This window comes from Balaenoptera borealis, assembly GCF_965194805.1.
Source record: "Balaenoptera borealis genome assembly, chromosome: 2".
Classification (NCBI taxonomy): Eukaryota; Metazoa; Chordata; class Mammalia; order Artiodactyla; family Balaenopteridae; genus Balaenoptera; species Balaenoptera borealis.
Window position 1 is genome coordinate 175,600,261 of NC_138867.1, and position 19,140 is coordinate 175,619,400.

Sequence of the window (19,140 nt, forward strand, 5' to 3'; positions counted from 1 at the left end):
TGTGTGAGACAGTGTGGTTGAAGGCATGTGTGACCAGAATCCTTGAGGCTGTGATGGTATTTCTGTGTGTGACAGGATGGCTGGGGGTGTGACAGGCAGGGTTGCTGGTTGAAGGTGTGACAATGTGGCTCTGTGTGTGGTTGAAGGTGTGACAGCATGTGTGACAGTGTGACTGAAGATGAGACAGTGTGGCTGTGTGTGGCTGTGTGATTGAAGGTGTGATGGTGACACTATGTGTGTGACAGTGAGTGTGTGATGACATGAGCCAAGGGGCTATGACTGCCCCGCCCCCACCCCAAGGCTGCACAGGGAGCCCGGCTACACTGTCACACACAGCTACACTGTCACATCCTCAGCAATGCTGTCACATACAGCCGTGGTGTCTTACCTTTGTGCTGGATCGAGAGGCCTTGTGACATGGGAGTGGCAGCTGCTCAGCCTGAGGACACATGTGGGCCTGAGACAGGGGATACCTGGAGATCCAGTGCCAGCCGGGGCTCTGCCTTGCTGCTCTGTCTTCCCTCTGCAGGCTGGGTTGGGGAGTGGCCTCCAGATGCGGTGGGGATGGGGGTGAGGGGGGCTCCTCTGGTCTGGGGAACTCCAGCTTAGGCCCTGGTATGTGGCTGGGTGGCCCCTGATGCTCAGCCAGGGACACAGTGTGGCCGGCCTCACCCCCCTGATACCCACACCCTGGTCGGCAGGGTGGTGGCGGTACACAGAGGCCCCATTCAGGAGCCAGGGCCAGGTTTCCAGGACGGGTGGGGTGGCTCTCCAGCCGGCTGCAAATGAAATGTTTCCCCAGCTCCTTCCCTTGCCTCCAGATGAGCGTTAGCCACAGGAAGCCCTGCCGCCTGCCTGTCCTTGGCGCTAGCCGTGCTGTGCTGCTGGGGCACGTGTGAGTGTGTCTGTGGCACCTTGTGCACAGCTGCGGGCTGGCCTGAGTATCCCCATTTGTGATTTGGGGATGCCTGTGTGTGTCTTTGGGTGTCAGTGTGTGATCAGTTGTGACAATGGATGATCCTGTGTGTCTGTGTATATGTGATCTGTATATCTTTGTGTCACCCTGCGTGTGCCACATCTATGGATGATTTTGAGAACATCTGTGTACGTGACTCAAAAGGTCTGTAAAAAAAAAAAAAAAAAAAAAAAAAAAAAGGTCTGTAAAACTTTGTGTAATTGTGTGACTTTGTGTGGCCTCGTGTGTATCCGTGTAACTGGACTCAGCATATGATTCTGGGAGTCTGTATAACTGGGTTTGTCTTTGTGAGTCAGTGTAACTCTGAGTCTCTATGGGGGAGGTCTATGTGATGGTGAAGGTCTTTGTGTGTGACTGGAGTGTTATTGGTGTCACTCTGTGGGTGGCTCTGGGGAGATCTGTGTGGGATTCTCTCTGCAGCCGTGTGCCTGTGTGTCTGTGTACTAAGGGTGTGCGACAGCATTTCTGGGTGATCCTGTGTCTGTGTGTGATTACGGCATTTTACATGACTGCTCAGAGGAGGAGGAGGGTCTGTATCTTTGTGTGTCTGAGCACGCCTGTGTGTGTCTTTGTGATTCTGTGTGCACGTGACTGTAGGCGTCTGGTGTGTGTGTGTGGCATGGACGCAGGTGCCTGGCCAGGTGTGCCTTGACAGTGGGGCTGTAACTCCTCACTCCCCACTACAGGTTCCCGGCCCAGGGAGGGGCAGCGAGCACAAGGCTAGGACCGCAGCCTGGGCACAGACCATGTCCTCCAGGCTGGGCAGGAGAGGCGTAAGGCCCTCTTGGGGAGTGGGGATCCCCAGTCCTGCCAGGAGGGCCTAGAGCACCCCTCCCCGACCCTGGCAGCACCCTCAGCCTGGCTCTTGACTTATCTTGTGTACCAGATGTTCATCCTCCTCTGCGGAGAGGCCTGCCCACCTGCCCCGGAGCCCAGCAATGCCTGGCCCCACCTTTGGTGGCCCAGGACTTGGCTGCTGGAGCCCAGATGTTTTGGTACCACCTCCTACTGCCCCCAGCATCCTGGCTGGGTAATGCCATGGGCCTGGTGCCCACTCCTCCCTCCTCCTCCCCCCGCACACCTGCATTGTAAGCACACACCTGCTGCCAGCCGCAGCCAGGTGGGCAGCCCCGGCAGGGAGGAATGTGGGAGATTCCAGCTGTGGCATCCCAGCTGTACACAGCCCCCCCCCCCCTGGCAACACCCTTCTCCCCTGTGATTTCTTGAAGGCCAGGTGTGGTCCTAAGACCTGGGCTCTGGGGGAGGGGGGAGGGAGAGGGGGAGGGGGGCCCCGGGTGTCCTCCAGGGCAACCCCTCAGCCTCTCTGTAAAAATCCTCCCAGCTGGCAGCTGTGGAGAGGGGAGCAGAGTGGATGTGGATGTGTGTGCATGGTGTGGGGGGTGTTTGTTGTGGGTATGGGGGTGGTCTGAGCAACGTGAAGAGAATTCTGAGTGTGGATATGTTCATGAATATGGGGAAAATGTTTTGTTTGTGGGAACATGGATGGATGTGCGAGTGTGTAAGGAAGAGAGAGGGTGTGTGTGTGCACACAGGGAGGGTGTTGTGGTGTGAGGGTGTGTGAATGGAAGGATGGGTGTTGTGTGTGTGTGGATGGATGTTGTGTCTGTGTGTATGAATGGAATGCGTGTGTGAAGTGGGTATGGGATGCTGGTTCAAGCAGAGCCCAGGCTTGGCGCCAGAGGCGGGACCAGGAGGGTGAGGAGGGAGTGGGCAGACCCCAGCCCTAGGGGCTGGCACGGATGGTGGAACAGGGCTGGGAGGACAGGCCGGCAGGTGGGGAGAGGACTGAGCCAAAGTTGATGGGACTTCTGAGGGGTTACCCCTTCATGGCTGTTTGCAGAGGGGCAAGGAGGGTCCACCTGTCTCTCGAGGTCTCCCCAATCCACCAGTTACACTAAAGATCCCAGACACCCCAAACCCTTCAACCATTCCTCCCCCCTTCTCCAAACCTTTCCTATTGCCCCCCCTCCAGCCCCCCACAGGCCCACACTGCTCCAATGTCCCCTTCACCCAGGCCCCGTAACCCCCCAGATTTATCCTCTGCTCCTTCCCTCAGCCATCCAAGCCCCACCTTGGCACCCCAAACCTCTCCTGGGCATACATATCCCCAGTTCCTTCTACCAGACATTCCAGCCTCTCTTGGGCCTCCTCAAAGGCCCCCAGACCCATCCCTGTCCCCCCGCAACTTCCTGCTTCCCTCCCCTCCCTATTCTCCCCCCCTTAACCTCACATCCCTTTCCTGAGCCATCCAAGCCCCCAGCCCCTTGATCCCCAAATCCCCTTCCTGCTCCTCCCCTCAGTCCCACATATCCTCCAGTGCCCTCCTGCAGCCCCTCCTCCATCCCCCCATGTAACCCCGCCCCTTCTCCTCGGCACCCGCCCCCCCCCCCTCCGGTGCCTCCTCCCACACGCCCTCGGACTGCAGCGGTGGAGGCTTCGGCCGGGAGGCAGCAGCGGCGGCCCTGAAACTTTAAACGGTGTTAAAAGTTTCTGTTTACGAGAAGCCCTTGAATTTTTAAGGACGTATCGATTCCCTCTGCCACGGCCTTTCATCGGCAGCGGCTGCGATGCAGAGGGGGAAGGCTGGGTCGGATCGGCGGGATCCCAGGACAGAGCCCCCCAAGTACGGCAATGACAGACACACATGTACCCAGGCACATCCTCAGGCACACAGAGACCTCCCTCCCTGACACACATGCGCACACACACACCTAGTCACACACACCAACACAGCCTGATACACAGACCCATATCTCTGAAAAGACACAGAGCCCCGCTCCCTGACACACACAGTCACCTGTGTACACATACTCTGGTACACACAGATCTTCATCACTGCCCCAGACTCACAGGGACCCAACAGAGAGAAACACATTCCTAGTGACACCCATTAACACTTTCAGCCACACAGACCCTGATTACAGACAGACCCCCTGGGTCACACACACTCTGGGACGCGTAGAGAGACCCACATCCCTGCCACACATACACAAGCTTGTTACGTACACTGACACTTGCTGACAGAAAGAGCCTCACAGCTGATGCACACACTGTGGTCAGCTCAATACACACACACACATATTCACCTAGGCACGCTTGTCACCCCACTTCCTGTCAAAGACCAGACACTGCCAAGGTGACCTCTACACCTAACTCCCACTAGAATGTCAGCACCCCCCATCGCAGGGTCTTTTGTCTTGTTCCCTACTATGTCCCCAGTGCTAGGCACAGAGCCTGGCAGACACTCACCCTCTGACTCACAGACACCCCAGGTACACAGCCAGACCCGCATCACTGCTACACCACACTGGCCCATTCAAAGAGACTCCTAGACGGACATACATTGACCTGCACCTCCTTTCCCCCAGAGGACACCCGGACCCACCCAGACTCCCAAGAACACAACTCTGGCCACCCTGCCTCAAAGATGCAATGTGACCAGGAACACATCCCCTCAGGCATATTTTCACATGGACATACACACACGCCTGGGCATCGACACCCCTCCAACAGACAATGCATAGCTGAGAACTGCCACAGCTTCTTGCCCCAGGAGGGTGAGAAAGTGCTGGCTGCACCTGGCAGCAGGAGGGAGCTTTGCCTCGGCAGGAGCTGCCTGGGGGCTGCAGGCACCACCTCCCCGCCCACCCTGGGGGTCACTTAAGGGCTCCCCTTGCCCCCATGCCAGGGTCCTCAGCACAAACCTTTCCCCCCATTCCTCTTTGCTCTGGAAATGGGGGACCAGGGGCCTGCATGAGGGGAATGGAGCCTCACCAAGGGGCTGTGAATACATGTACCTGAGACCTCAATGCCCATTTCTGTCCCTGATGGTTGGGCTGTGTGGTCCTTGCTAGATTTGTGTGTGTGTCCATGATCAGGGCCAAGTACAAGTGTGTGTGTGTGTGTGTGTGTGTGTGTGTGTGTGTTGGGAGTGGGGCGTGGGAGGGGCCTGGGTGTATGTGTGTGATACCTGTGTACATCTGGGCATCAGGTGTGTGGTATGTGTTCCTGTGTGCTGTTGTCTCTGCCAGTGTCACTTTGTATCAAGGTCAGTGCTTTCCCTGTGTTTGGCATGTATGTCCTGGTGTCTGATGGTTTGTGTTTGTGTGACAGTGCATTAGTGCATCTGTTTTGGTGCAGCTTTGTGCGTGTGTTGTATGTGCATTTGGGTGTCTACGTATAGGAGCTGTGTGCCTGGAGTGTGTGAGGATGTGGTTGTGTGATCATGCCAGTGTCAATGTGTCAGCATGAATCTGTATATGTCAGCATGCACTGGTGTGTGTGTCTTGGTGTGTATCAGTGTGTGTCTGTGTGAGGCCCATATTGGAGTGTGTCCACCTGTATCTGGGAGTCTAAACATGGTTTGTTGTTGAAATGCATATGTGTGGGTATCATGTGATGGTGGGCCCTGTGTTCATGTCAGTGTGTGGGTTGTGGGTTGCTTTCCTAGTCTTGGTGGGGGGGTGTCGGTGCATGTGTGTGGGTTGTGTGCCTATGCTGTGTGCGCGTAGGTGACTGCGAGTGCTTTGTTGGAATGTGGAACGTGTGGCAATGCGTTCTGTACGTGACATGTATGGAGGGCTCCGAACCTCACTGCGTGTCAGCGTGTGTCTGCTTTGGAACGCGGGCCAGCACGTGTCGGGGTGGCCGTGTTGGCGTGCGCCCCCGCGCGCGCGTGTCTGAGTGTGTGTGTGTGTGCATGTGTGCGTGCATATGTGTGTGTGTTGTGTGTGTGTGTGTGCGCGCCGGCCGTCGCTCCCCCGCCCTGCCCGCCCCTCCCCGCGCCCCTCCTCCCGCCCGCGCCGCCCGCCCGCTCCCTCTCCCCGGAGTGCGCCGCTTCCAAACTTTGTCTAAACTTTCACTTTCACAGCGCGGCGGCGGCGGCGGCGGCGGCGGCGGCGGCGGCGGGCGAGGGTGACCGGCCGAGCGGCGGCGGCATGGAGTAGACGCGCGGCGGCGGCTGCGGACGCGAGAGGCAGCGGCGAGCGCGGCGGCGGCGGCGGCCCCGGAGCCGGCGGGGCCGAGCCTGCGAGCGGCGAGCGCGGAGCGGCGCCGGGCCGAGCGCGGGGCCGCGGGCCGGGCGGGCGCAGCGCGGCGGAGGCCGGAGGAACCGAGCCAGAGCCGGAGCCCGAGCGCGGCCGCCGCCTGCCGGGCCTCCCCTCGCCGCGGTCGGCCGCCGCGCTCCCGCCCGGGAGCCCAGCTATGTACTCCCCGTACTGCCTCACCCAGGTACCGGCCGCCGCCCCCGCGCGACCCGGGAGGGGAGCGGGCGCAGGAGGCCGGCCGGCGGCGCGGGCGGGAGGGCGGAGGGGGCGCGCGGCGGCTGGGGGGAGTGAGTCCGCGGGCGGCCGAGGGGTGCAAGCCGTGCGGTGGGGAGTCCGGCCACGCGTGCGGGCGCCCCCGTGCGCGTGCGACCCTGGCCAGGAGGCAGACTCCTGTTGGGGGTTCCGGGGGCTGCCGGCTGCGTGCGTGGCGCTGCCCCTGTAGCGCGGAGCGGGAGTGCGTGTTTGTGTGTGTGTATGTGTGTCTGTGTGTGCGCGCGCGCGCGCTCGACTGGGGTGCAGTGGGCAGCGGGACTCCCGCCGACCTGTGGGCGACTGTGGCGTGCACCCGGACAGCGTGGCCGCTGGCAGTGTTTGCGGGATGACAGAGTGGCAGGGGGTGGTCCCGAGGGCGCAGTGCGGGGACTGGGTCTGGCGGCGCTCCCTGGGGCGGGCGCAGCGGTTCCCGAGGGTGGCAGCGGCCGGCGTGCGTGGTGGTGGCCCCTGCGTGCCGCCGGGGTGCCCCGGGCGGGCCGAGCAGCCCGGGCGTCTCCCCAAAGTCTTTGTTCAGGCCTCACATGGGAGCGGGGCTAAGAAAATGGCGGGGCTCCCAAATTTCTGTGGGGCAGGGGAGGGGAGGGAGGGGCGGGCGGGCTGCCAGCCCTGGCCGCGCCTCTTCGCCGACCCTGGACGCCGCAGCCGCGGCGCCCCCCCCCCGAAAAAAAAAAAAAAAAAACTTTCCTCGGCGCAAACTTTCCGGCCCCAGCGACCCCGGCTGCCGCGCGGTGGACCAGGCGGGTTTGGGGAATCCCGTCCCGCTGCCCGGAGGCGGGAGGGGCTGGCGGGAGCCGCGGACACCGCCGACAGTGCTGGGGCCACGCCGCCGGGTCAGCCGCGGGCGCTGTGCCGACCTTGGCGCGCTGCGGAAGCGCGTCCCGCCTCCAGCGAAGTTCCCTGCACTGCGCTCGGCAGGCGGCAAAGGCCCGGGGGATGCCTGCCCTGCCACCCCACCCTCTCCGGTGGTGGCTCCTGGCTCTGAGAGGGCACAGAAGCTGCCCAGAGCCCCACAGCAGCCCTGGTAGCGCTGTCTGCTGGGCCACGCTATAGCTGGCATCCCAGACTCCGCAGAGGCGACACCTGGGGGCTTCCTAGCCCTGCCTGCCAGCAGGGCCTGCGTTTGTGGGGGGAGTCTCTAGGCCAGGCCTGGGTCCTAATTGTCCCCTCTGCCAGTCTGAGCCTTGCCAGCTGTGTGCCAAGTGTGCCCAGGCTGGGAGTGGGAGTCCATGTGAATATGGCTGCTATGTGGGTGTGGTATTGGCGAGGGGCTAGAGGGTATGTCAGGGGTGTGTGTCAGCCCCCCCACGTAACAAACAGAATGCCCACACCACACTCTTGAATCCACAGATGCAAGTGTGTGTGTGAGTCAATCTCGGGGGTCTGCTTGTGGCCTTGTGGATCAGCCGTGGGCAGCCCTGTGTGTATGGACATGTGTGTGGCCCAGGGTGAGGGTCTTCCTGTATAGGATGTGAGTACGTGTTGGTGAGGTGCACATGCACACGTATGTATCATGGTGTGCATGCAGGTGTGAGCAGGCACTCTGGCCACTATGACAGTGTGGGGGACCCCCATATCTGTGCCTCTGCCTGGCCGGCCACCCCATCTTGGGCCCCCGCACGACGACCCTACCCACCTAGCTGGGTCTGAGCTGTGGCTGCCTTTGGTGCCACATTTGCTTGGCCGGTGTGGCTGGTATTCGGGGCCTAGTGGGACCAAGACCTCATGCTTGAGCGGCCCCTGGCCCACCAGCCGCCAGCTCGGCTCCCTGGCCCACCCTCCTCCTCGGCCTGGGTGAGAACTTGGCTCTTCAGATGTCACAGACCCTGGGAAAGAAAATGCTAGCTGATCCACTGGTGACAAGACTAGGGAGAGGCTGGGGCAGCCCCCAGACTCAGGGTGATGGCCGGGGCTTGGCTCTCTGACACCTTCGAAGGGAGCAAGGGCTCAGCTCTGTGTCACAGGCCTGAGTATGCCAGGGCGTGGGGGGAGAGAAGGGGGCACGGACTCGCTAGATTGAGCCCCTCAGCTCTGGGTAGGCGGCTGCTGTTGGCTGGTCAGCAGGGTCCAGCCTGCCCCTCCTGACGGCCACATTTCTGGGAGCTAGTCTGTTTTTATAAATCTTTCTGCTTCCATAGTTTGCTCTGCCAGTTTCTGTCTTTTCCTCTATCTCTGTCTCTCTCTGCCCCTTTTCCATCCGTCTCTCTGTCCTATATCTTTGACTGTCCTTGTCTTTCCCTGTCTCTGATTCTGGTTCTGGCCCCATCTCTGCTCCCCCCCTCCCCCTGAGTCTCGGACTCTGTCTCTTCTCTGGCCTCTGTGTGTGTGTGGTGTGTGTGTGTGTGTGTGTGTGTGTGTCTCTCTCTCTCTCTCTCTCTTCTTTTTTTCAAACCAGAATTGGCTTCGATTTTAAAGTCAATAAATGATTGAGCAGGAACGAGCTTGGAGCAGCGGGGCCCTGGTGGGGAAAGGCACTGTGGGCGAGGGGGAAGGGCGGGTGTGGGGGGAAATCTCCTTCTGGAAAAAGCATCGAAATCCAGGGCGGCTGGGCGGGGTGCTTGCTGGAGCTGCTTGAGCCCACTGCAGCCATGGGCCTGAGTCCTCGGTGGAGGGGAAAGGGGTGGATGGATGGCCCCGCACCCCTAACAAACAGCGGCACACAGGATGTGGACACACACATACACCACCGCTGCCGCCAAGATGAGGACATGAACGACATGTTTATGCTGATGTCCAGACACAGCAAGTTCGGCCATGGACAGACGAACTTAGGGACACAGGAAACGGTGGACCTGTGTTCTCTCCCCACCGGCACACACACACGAACCCCTTGAGATGGGATATGTATATCGACATAAACGCACGGAGACACAGCGATACCGTCCAGACACATTCGAATACAGGCTGACTCAAGTGTGTGTTCACCCCCACACTTACACAGACCCAAGGGCACATACCTTTACACAAGACACAAGGCTGTTGGCTTACCTGGGTGTGTATACAGACACGCATGTTCGCCGACATTCCCTGCCACACGGCCCCACGGGAGCAGCGGAATGTTCACGTACCCTTGTTTCCACGCAGCCACATACACACTCCTTCAGGGGAGGGGGATGGACTGGGGCCTCCCTGATGACCCCCCAGCTCTCTCCCTGGGTCTCTGTGGCCACCCCTCTGTCCCTGTGAAGCTGTTTCTCCCTGTCCCGGCACCAACATGGGGCCTCCTTTATATGGCGCATTTTCTGTCTGCTCTGGCCCTGCCTGCTTTATGTCCACTGCTGGGGTGGGAGGTGTGTGTGGCCACGAGCTGGGACAGAGTAGGCCATGCCTGGGGTTAGGTTGAGCTTGGAGAGACTGAGCTCAGAGCCGAGGGCTCTGCTGAGTTAACATGGGGGCAAGAGGCTCCCCTCTCTCTGGGGGCTGGAGCCAGGGGTCCTGGCCCAGCCAAGAATGTCTTGTGTGGCCTCAAGGGCTCCCAGGTGTAGCTGTGGGAGCAGAGGTTGAGCGTTAGACTTTGCAAATAAGACAGCGCAGAGCTTGAGCTCCAGCTCTGCATCTTACATTCTGTGACCTGAAACACAGGATTTTCTTGGTCTGTAACATGGGCAATAAAAAAAATAAATAAATAAAAATTAAAAAAACAAAATAGACAATAGTAGTGCCTACCTCTCATGCTGTGATTAGGCTCAGTGTCATGCCTGGCACGTAGCATGTGCTCAAGAAAAGGAATGACGTGTCATTTCGGTTATCATCATTAGGCCAGCCCCGGGCCCTCCCAGCTGAGGGTAGGCTGCTTCAGAGGGATGGAAGCCAGGGTCAAGCACCTCCCAACCATAGAAATCCAAATGGACTTTCTGGAGGAGGAAGCAAGAGAAGAGTTTGGAAGGAAAGAGGCCAGCTCATGGCCCAGCTGTTTTCCCTTAGGTGGGGTCCTGTAGGCCAAGTAGGGGATGGCAGGGGTTCAAGGCAGGGAGAGGTGATGGTGGGGGTCGGGGAGGGGGCAGGGAGAATGCCAAGGCCTGGGCTGCCCCGTGGGGGCCAGATGCCATTCTTGGGGGCTTTGGCTGCCCTGGCCCTTTTCCTGACCTCGACCAGGCCTGCTTTGGGGCTGGGCTCTGAGGCCTTGTGCCAGAATGTGCAGGAGTGTCTGTGCACATGAGTGCCCAAATGTGAGTGGGGCAAAGAGCCTAGAGATCTGAGTGGGTCCCAGTGGTGACCTTAGGGACGTCTGCATGGCTCCAGAATCATTTCTGCATCTGCATCAGGGCATTGTCACCTGGGACCAACAGGATGCATGTGTGGGACCCTACGTGGGCACTTGGCAGGGTCAAGTGGGCGTTTCAGGTATGTGCGAGGGGTGGGCGTGCAGCTGTGGCTGACAGTGAAATCCCCCTGGCACTGACCACCTGCTTCCACTTCCAACCCGCTGGGAGCCTGGCCTTTTTGGTCTGCTTGATTCCTGTCCTCTGCTCTTGAAGTGCAAGTGTGGGGGTCTCACACTTTCCTCCAGCTGGACCGACAGAGGATGAGGAGGCCCGGACAACCGTGCTTCCCTCCAACACAGTGCTGAGGATGGGGCTCCTGTCCCTCCTAGCTGAGGTGGGGGAAATGAGGGGGTGTCTGCACTTTGCTACCCCCGTGGAGGCGAAGGGGCCAAGGGAGACATCCCTGAGCAGCTCCCCGGGTTCTCCCCGGTTCGCATGTGTGTTCGTCGGCATGGTGAGCCTTAGAGCCACCATTTTCCCGAGGACAGCAGTGTGGCTCTGCGTGTGTGTGGGTCCCTTTCCAAATGTCCCTGTGTCCCTCCGGAGGGTATGTCCCTGGATGCTGCCTGGTGTCTCTGAGGGCCATCCCAAGCTCCGTCTCTGTGTATTCGGGTGACGGGTTGGTGGTGTGTGTCACCATGTGTATCGGGATACCTGATGTGGTCTTTGTGTCACGGTGCCGCTGTGGTATGTCACTAAACAAATCATCGAATCCTCTGGGTGTCTGATCGTCATGACAAGCGGTGTATCCGTGTGCCTTACCGTGCATGGCGGCCTGTTTGTGTTGACATACCTGTGTCAATGCGTGCGCCTACAGGTATCGTCCCCATGGCATTGTGCGTCCTGGGCTTGTCCCTGTGACCATCAATGTGTGTTTCACCACATGGGCCCCTCTCCCTGGCCTCCCTTGGCCTCTTGGCACCTTGGGAAGTGCCCACCATGGCGGCCAAGCTAGTGTCTGGGAGCAGGCTGGCTTCTTCGAGGCTTCCCATGAGGTCGGGCGGCCATGGTGGCCCTGCTGTGGGCCCCACCCGTGCCCCTGGCCCGGCATGGACAGAAGCCCGTTGTGTGGCGAGGTGCGGGTGTGTGTTTGGGCCGCCCACAGGCCTCCCTCTGTCTGCCCGGTGCACATTGATCTTGGCTTCTGCCTGTGTCCGTCCTGGCCTGGCCAGCTGGGGTGTCCGGCTGTCTCTGTGGGCCAGGGCCCACCGCCCCCTACCGTCCCCAGCGGCCAAGCCTGCTCCAGGTCCCACACCTCCGTGCTGCCCGCTGTCCCTCCGAGGCTCTGAGAGCACGGATTTGGAAACTGAGGCCCCCTCCCTGTTTTCCCCCGCCCCCCTCTCTTTCCTCCCTCTCTCTTCCCCTCCTCCCGCTCCCTCTCTCCCTCTCTCTCTCTCCTCCTGCCAAACGCATCTTGGCTCTGTCTGAATATCTCTCCTCCTCGATTTTTGGCTCCAGCTCTGGGCGCGTTCACTAAAAGAAGGGCTAGCTCCCCCCTTCCCCGCCCCCCTTCCTTGCTGCCTCCCCCCCCTCTGGAGGAGCCCCTCTGAGGGCGGGAGTGGCCGCGTGCAGGGGCCTGGGCCCCCAAGCGGGCTTGGCCAAGGGGGCACAGGCCTGGTGGGCGAGGGGGCTGGGTGGACTGGGCCTGGCAGCTCGAGAGAGCGGTGGCCGGGGTGACCATGCTGCCCGGCTGGGTGGGCGGCCGGCTGGGGAGGGGTCGGGGGCACGGAGCTGGGGTGTCTGGCTTCTGGTGGGGCTGGCAGGCCTCTGTGAGGCGCAGCTGTGCCCAGAACGCCGAGCTGCGTTTGCCATCACTACCGATGTGGCTGCGCCAGCGGGGAGGGGGAGGCGGGTGGCGGGCACTGCGGCGCTCCATAGCCAATCGGAAGCCGGGGTTGCACTGGGGAGCTCTCCCCCCACTGGGCCCCACCCTGAGGGAAGCTGGCGTTGGTGGCCAGCAGTGGGTAGGGGGCAGTGCCACCACCGCCGCCGAGGACCCTGCCTCCTTGGTTGAAAGCTCGGGGCCAGCCTTCCTGGCACAGATCGGGCAAGGGCGGGGGGGGGATCTGTCCCCACCTGAATCCGCAGGAGCCAAGCTGGAGTAACGGGTAGCTCAGAGGCGCACCTCACCCCCTTGGCCCCAGGAAGCGGCTTTCAGTCCGGGGCAGCCAGGAGCTGGGGGTGGGGGGCGAATCATCCAGGAGGGTCCGTCCAAATATCGGCTTCAGTAGAATCATCTCGGGGGTTTATTCCAGGTCCATCTCACACAAAGTCGCACACTCTCATTGGCACACACAGGCACAAAGAATCACGCTGTCACACAGGCACGGCACACCCTGGCACAGCACGCAGGAGCACACAGACACAGGCGTTCCCACACACAGGCTCGCCTTCGCACCCAGACACCTAGGGATGCCCGCCACACTGAACACAGCGGCTCGTGCTCCACACGCAGGGACACGCACGTGGGTGCAGACCCTGGGGCACACACGGTCACACGGTAACACACCGTGAGACACACGGCGCAGACACAGGCACTGCCACCACCCAACACACAGGAGCTCACGGCCCCACAGACACGTGGTGAGAAGCACACGGCACACGCACACAGTGACACTGTCAGACACATGGTGATACACACACACCTGGCGATGTCTGGAAGCATTTGGTTGTCGCACCTGGAGGGGGGTTTGCCACTGGCACCTAGTGGGTGGAAGCCAGGGGTGCTGCCCAATACCCCACAGTGCACAGGACGGCCCCAACCACACGTAATCGTCCAGCCCCCAATGTCAGCAGTTACACGCACGGGCCCAGCTAGCCCCTGACACCCACTGCGCACGCACACACACGGACAAGAGTCCGGCTGACACAGTATCTCACGGTGTCTTGCTTAGTAGGACCCAGGTTTTGTCACAAATGCAGGGCCCCCCACCTCTCACACACACACACACACACACACACAAGCCCAGGTGCAAATGGTGTGGCATGTACACAATCCCATGTTGCTCCAGCACACAGGGACGAGGGTCACACCCACACACCCATTCACACCTGGGCCACACCTGGCCCTGCTTGGAAATGGCACCTGAGAGGCGAGACCTGCCCTCCTTTTACCTCCCCTCTACTTGCTGGCCGTCTTTGAGCAGCAGATCCAACCACCCCAGCCTCTCCTGAGGGAACTGGGAGCTCTGAGTCCCTGTGCTGGTTTGTAGAGGCCTGGGGGATACTCGTGGGAGGCCACATGCCCACCCATGCCCAGGACACCCTGGCCTTCTGGGCCCAGCGGCTAGGGGCCCCCGTCTCACAGTCTTGCTTCTGGCAGCCATCGAGACAGTCCAGGATGGTAGGCGAGGCTGACCTCTGAGACTCTTGTCCTCCGTGTGGCTGTCTCATTAATCCTCTGGCCGTTGACTCCTCATTTCTGACTCTGGAGAAATACGACTGGTGGAATCATACAGGAAGAAAGCGTTTTGTAGGATAATAAGTGAATGAGTGTTTGTCCTAAAAATCATAGCAATGGCCAAAGTGTGCTGTGTGCTCGCTGTGTCTCGACCTGTGCTGAGTGCCTTCCTAGCTTGTCTCCCTGAATCCTTCCACATGAGGCGGGTGTGGCAAGGGTTAGCTGTGCCCATGTGTGTGTCTGACAGTATATTAGGGCAGGGTTTCTCCACTTTGGCACTGTTGGCATCTGGGACATTTGGACATTATTAGGAGAATGGGGCCTCTGAGCCAACTTCCTGGGTTTGAATCCTGGCTCTGCTACTCACTAGCTGTGTGACCTTGGGCAAGTCGCTCAACGTCTCTGGGCCTCAGTTTCCTCTCACAGGGTTGTGGTAAGGATCAGAGAGGAGTTGGCTTATCCAGAGTCCTTTAAAACAGTGCTTGATGTGAAGTAAGTGCTTGATTTTATAGATGAAAAACTGAGACTCAGAGAAGAAGCACCCTGGGACAAGGCCAAGGGCTAGAAAGTGGTGGAGCCTGAGCCTCTTCTCTGATCGCCACCATCCTTAATCCTACTGATGGGACAAAAATGCAGCTTATTCTCTGGCCTTTACCAAATTTCGGAGTGGGCCTCTAGGCCTCCATACCCCCATTTGAAGTATGTCCCAGCTGTTGGCCCTTGAACCGTCCTTACTGCTCTGACCTTCAGATCTTTTTCTGTCCAGGGCTCAGAATGAGAGTGGATGGTTATCTCATCCCCTCTGCACACCCCACTGGCCAGGCTTGCCCTCACCTTCCTGGCAGGGCCCAACACCCTCTCCCACACATTGCTGGGCACCTAGCCGAAGCCCTCGTGCTGGGGGTGCAGCCAGGGGCCTGTGCATTCCTTCCACAAATATTTGTTAAGCACTTCCTGGGTGCCAGGCCCTGTTCTAGGCCCTGGGGGCTCGGCAAGGAGCAAAATCAGTGGAGGTGCCAGCCCCGGTGGGAGGATAGACCGTGAACCCGATAAACAAGGGAGGGTCCAGCACTTGAGACAGCGATAGGTGTTATGGGGAAAAGAGAACAGTAGGGTCCTCGGAAGTGCTGGGCAGCTGTGGTTTCAGCAGAGGTGGTCTGGGAGGCCTCGTGGCTCAGTGTTGACTTTCAACTCTGTTGCTCTGCCACAGCTCAAGTGCGGCCTCCCAGGCCCTTTGCCCTCTCCAAGGGGGCGGTGCAGAGGTCAGGGGTACGTGACTTAGCATGGTTGCCCCCACCGTCTGCCCGGAACGCACAGCCTGTTGTTGCTGCAGTCTGAGGTCATCCATTATCCGTACTTGTGCATACACCGTATGCTGCCCGCCTAAGACCTGGGGACAAGATGGCCGGCGCCTCTTCTCTACAGAAACTGGGCGTCAATGGGCACCGGGCACTCTCAACTGTGCCGCTCTGAGCTGGGGGGTGGGGCTGGGGCAGCTGGTGGCCCGGAGTGGCACTTCCACCTGGGCCCCTCAATTTAGCTCCCTTGGGGCGGGTCCAGTTTATTTTTACCCCAGCCTGTCACCCTGGCAGTGCCAGGCCGTGCCATCTTTGTAGGGTCTTGGGGACCTGCCCAGGGCTTGAGGGGACCTGGCTTTGTCTGCTGGACCCCCGATTCCCAACTAGGTCCCCATCTCCCTCCACCCCCAGAGCTCCAGGTGTGAGGGCTCTGGGCTGGGGCTAGTGGGGTAGGCACTGCTGGCTGGCAACCATCGTGCCCAGCCTGGTGGCATTTGGTTTGGCACCCTGCCTGCCCCCCACCCCCACCCCATGCCTGGGCAGAGCCGAGCGGCTGCTGCTGCCAGTCTCCATCTTGAAGCTTGGGGTGGGGGTGGGGGAACGCTGGGCACCTCCCGGCCCCCTGCCCGCCCCGTGCCACCTGGGGCTTGTCCCCCATGCCTACTCCTTGGAAGGGCCCGGGCTGCTTTTCCCGCTGCCCCTTTGCATCCTGGAGCTCGGCGAGGATGCCCGCCTGGCTTCCATCTTCCCTGCTCGCTTCCTCCCTCTCTCGCCTGCTTGCCTGTAATGGCTCACCATTTTTGGCATCTCCTCCCCCTCCCCCTCCCATAGGCGCCAACCTCACTTCCAAACCCGCCATTGCTGGCTCTCTGGCCTCTGCTGCCTGGGGCTGGGACCCTGGAAGAGAGAGTTTGGGGGGCCGAGCATATGGGCATGAGGGGGGCTTTCTGGGTGCTTGTGTGAGTGTGTGTCTGGAGGGGGAAACATGCTTCGAGCCAGCTCGTGCAACCAGCCTCGAGGTTGGCAGAGCTGGGCTGCAGAAAGGGGGTGGTGGAGAAGTGCAGACTCTCCCGTTTCTGACCGGCCCCGGGACCTCGTGTCAGCCTCTGGGCCACTGGGAGACCAGGTGGGCATTTCTGTCCAAGCCGGGGGTCTGGACTGGGAAAAGTAAGGCTTCATTTGTAGGGTGCTCCAACCCTTCCTCCCCCAAGTCACCCCCATCCCCAGGACTTCAAGTTTTCTGTTTCCCCCGCCCAGAGCCAGGGGTGGGGGAATCAAGCCCCACGTTGGGCACTCGTGCCCCCAGAGGGACAAGGGACTTCGGAGGAACCGGTTTACTGCCCCCCCCACCCCAGCTCGCTGCCCGCCTCTCTCGGCACTAAACAAAGTTTGCTAAGTAACTTCAAATGTTATTTGAGGACGGCCTGGCCTCAGCCCAAGGCGGCCCTGTGGAAACTTGTTTTTCGCTGCCGAGGCTGCAAGTATCAAAGACACACTTTCGGGGGGGGGTGGTGGTGGGTGGGGTGGGGGGGTGCTTCGACGCTTCTCCCCTCTCTCTGGCAGGGGCTGGCCCTGAATGGACACATAGACACACAGAGGCCCGCACCGGCAGAGGGACACACACACTTCATGCTCTAGCTTGCGACACCAGACACATGACAGGCAAGGACCATAGCGCTCACTGATAACACACACAACACACACATACTGACACACCCAGGGGGGAGGGAAGGGTTTGGAGTGTGCTGCCCCCAGCCCACAGGCCCTGGGGTTTTTCCAGCTGGTGAGGTTTTTCCACACTGGGAAAGTGCATGGCCACGAAGCCTGGAGTCCTGCATTCTCAGGTCTCGTGGGCGTGAGTGGGTGCTCAGATGGGTCCCCTCCCCTTTCTCAGCCTCAGTTTCTCCAACTGTAGAAGGAGGCACTGGGCCCAGAGGGTGTAAGAAGCAGAATCCCACACTGATGAGAAGAGTGCCTGGGTTGGAATCGTTGAAGGGAGGAGTGAGTCCCTAATAGCGGGGTCTGAGCATGAGGCCTGGGGTACAAGCAGTGCTCATAGGTGTCAGCTGGCATTTCTGCAAACCTGATGGGTGTCCACCCTGACTGGAGACCCCGACCTCAAGAAACTCTAGGTTTGCCAGTTCCCAGGGAAGTCTCTGTTTTTCTCACCTCTCCCTCCATTTCTCTCCTGGCTTTTCTTGATCTTTCCCTAAATCCCTCCTTCTCTGGGTCTCCAGCAGCCCTGCCCAGGCCTGGAGCTCAGGGAAATCGTGGGAAACAGGCTTGGGGTGTGTGTCCCTCACCGAAGCCAGACAGGCCTGGGGTCCTCCATGCCCTGAGGTCCCTGATGACCCTCCTGGAGTTCCCCAAACTCAGGCAAGAAGCTGGGGGGTGGGCATCTGAGCTGACACAATGTGGGAGGGGGAAGATCCATCATAGGGTACCTCTGAACCATCCCCTCCTGAGGTTTGTAAGCAGACGGGATCCCGCTGGACAATAGAAAGGCCAAGTCTGGACAGGACACCGGACTGACCCGCCCCCAGGCCCCGAGAGCCTCCCCATCTCACTGTCAGCTAGACCCTCACTGAGATAGGTTTATGGGGGTCCCCTGGTCCCAGCCCCACACACCGCTTCATCTCCACTCACAGTCGGTACCCGCAACACCCCGCCACCCGCAGTCTGTCGCGCAGTGACAGCCTGTCACAGGCACCGCCGCACACCGGCACAATCTGTCGTCCACGCACAGTCTCACACACAACCTGTCACACACGCACACACACACAGCGGCACAGTCACACACACAGCCAGCCTCACGCGATCACACCAAGCGTCACAGCTTGTCACAGCCATAGACTCCTCACAATAAAAATAACAGCTACCAACTCCAGAGCAATTATGCCTGGGCAGTGGGTGGGTGGGTTCACGTGACCTCCTGTAACCCTCTCAGCATAAGGCAGGTATGAGTAACCTGCTTTACAGATGAGGAAACAGGCCAGAAGGTCAAGTGCCAAGGTCATGAGGCTAGAAGTGGGGTGGCAGGAATTACTCAGCCAGGCCCCCAGGGGCAAGCAAGATTTAAACAGATCTCACTGCTTTTCAACCCACTCCTATCCAACTGAGACTCCCCCCTTCTGGCCCCCCCATGGGAGTTCCCTTCCCATTCCCCAGATGGGAAAAACTGAGGTTCTAAGCAGCCCAGCCAAGAAACAGGGGAAGGGGCCTCCTGCCCCTTGCGTAAGAGGGCTCAGACTGTCTGCCTTCACCTGAGGAAATGTGAGCCATGCCCTCCAGCCCAAATGTTACTTTGCTCCTTGTGGACCGCGGTGGCTGCAGCCTGCGGTTCTGCTGGGTTCCATGTGTAGGAGCCTTTGGCTGGGGCCAGGGTTCTGGAAGGCAGAGAAGTCCTGGGTCTTGAAAACCTCTGTCTCCATCCACAGTTGGGGGTGGGAGTGGCAAGCCCTAGGCTGCCTGGCAAGTCCCTCGGCCCAAACCATGCCCGGGAGACTCGGGCTGCCCTGTACCCCGACTCCCCAGGGCCCTCCGCATTCCAGGGCGCTTCCTCCTCCTCTGCAGCTCGCTTTCCCCTTCTTTGTTCCACCACCCCCACCCCACCCCCGCCCGGCTCCCCGGGGCTTCCCCCATTAGCGCTGCCACGGCCAAAACCAACACCGCTCCAACGACATCCCGCTGAGACCCGCCGGGCGGCGGCGGGCCCTGCCCCCTGGCCCGCTCAGGGGCCAAATCCTGGCTCGGCGTGGCGGCGACGGCGGCCCGGGCGCACGTGGCTACCCTTAGGGCAAGCACATGCGCACACCCCGGCGCATCGGCCCCGACGGGGCACCCGGGCGGGCGCACTCCCAGGTCC

General features: G+C 60.3%; 1 protein-coding gene across 1 annotated transcript in view; it reads left to right on the top strand.

Annotated features, from left to right (window-relative positions):
- Positions 1–5,877: 5,877 nt before the first annotated feature.
- Positions 5,878–19,140, top strand: part of NFIX (nuclear factor I X) — a 96,864-nt gene continuing 83,601 nt past the window's right edge. Inside the window, exon 1 of the mRNA XM_082379792.1 lies at positions 5,878–6,226. Coding sequence (XP_082235918.1) covers positions 6,200–6,226 — 27 coding nt within the window. The 5' untranslated portion in view covers positions 5,878–6,199. The remainder of the gene's footprint in view (positions 6,227–19,140) is intronic.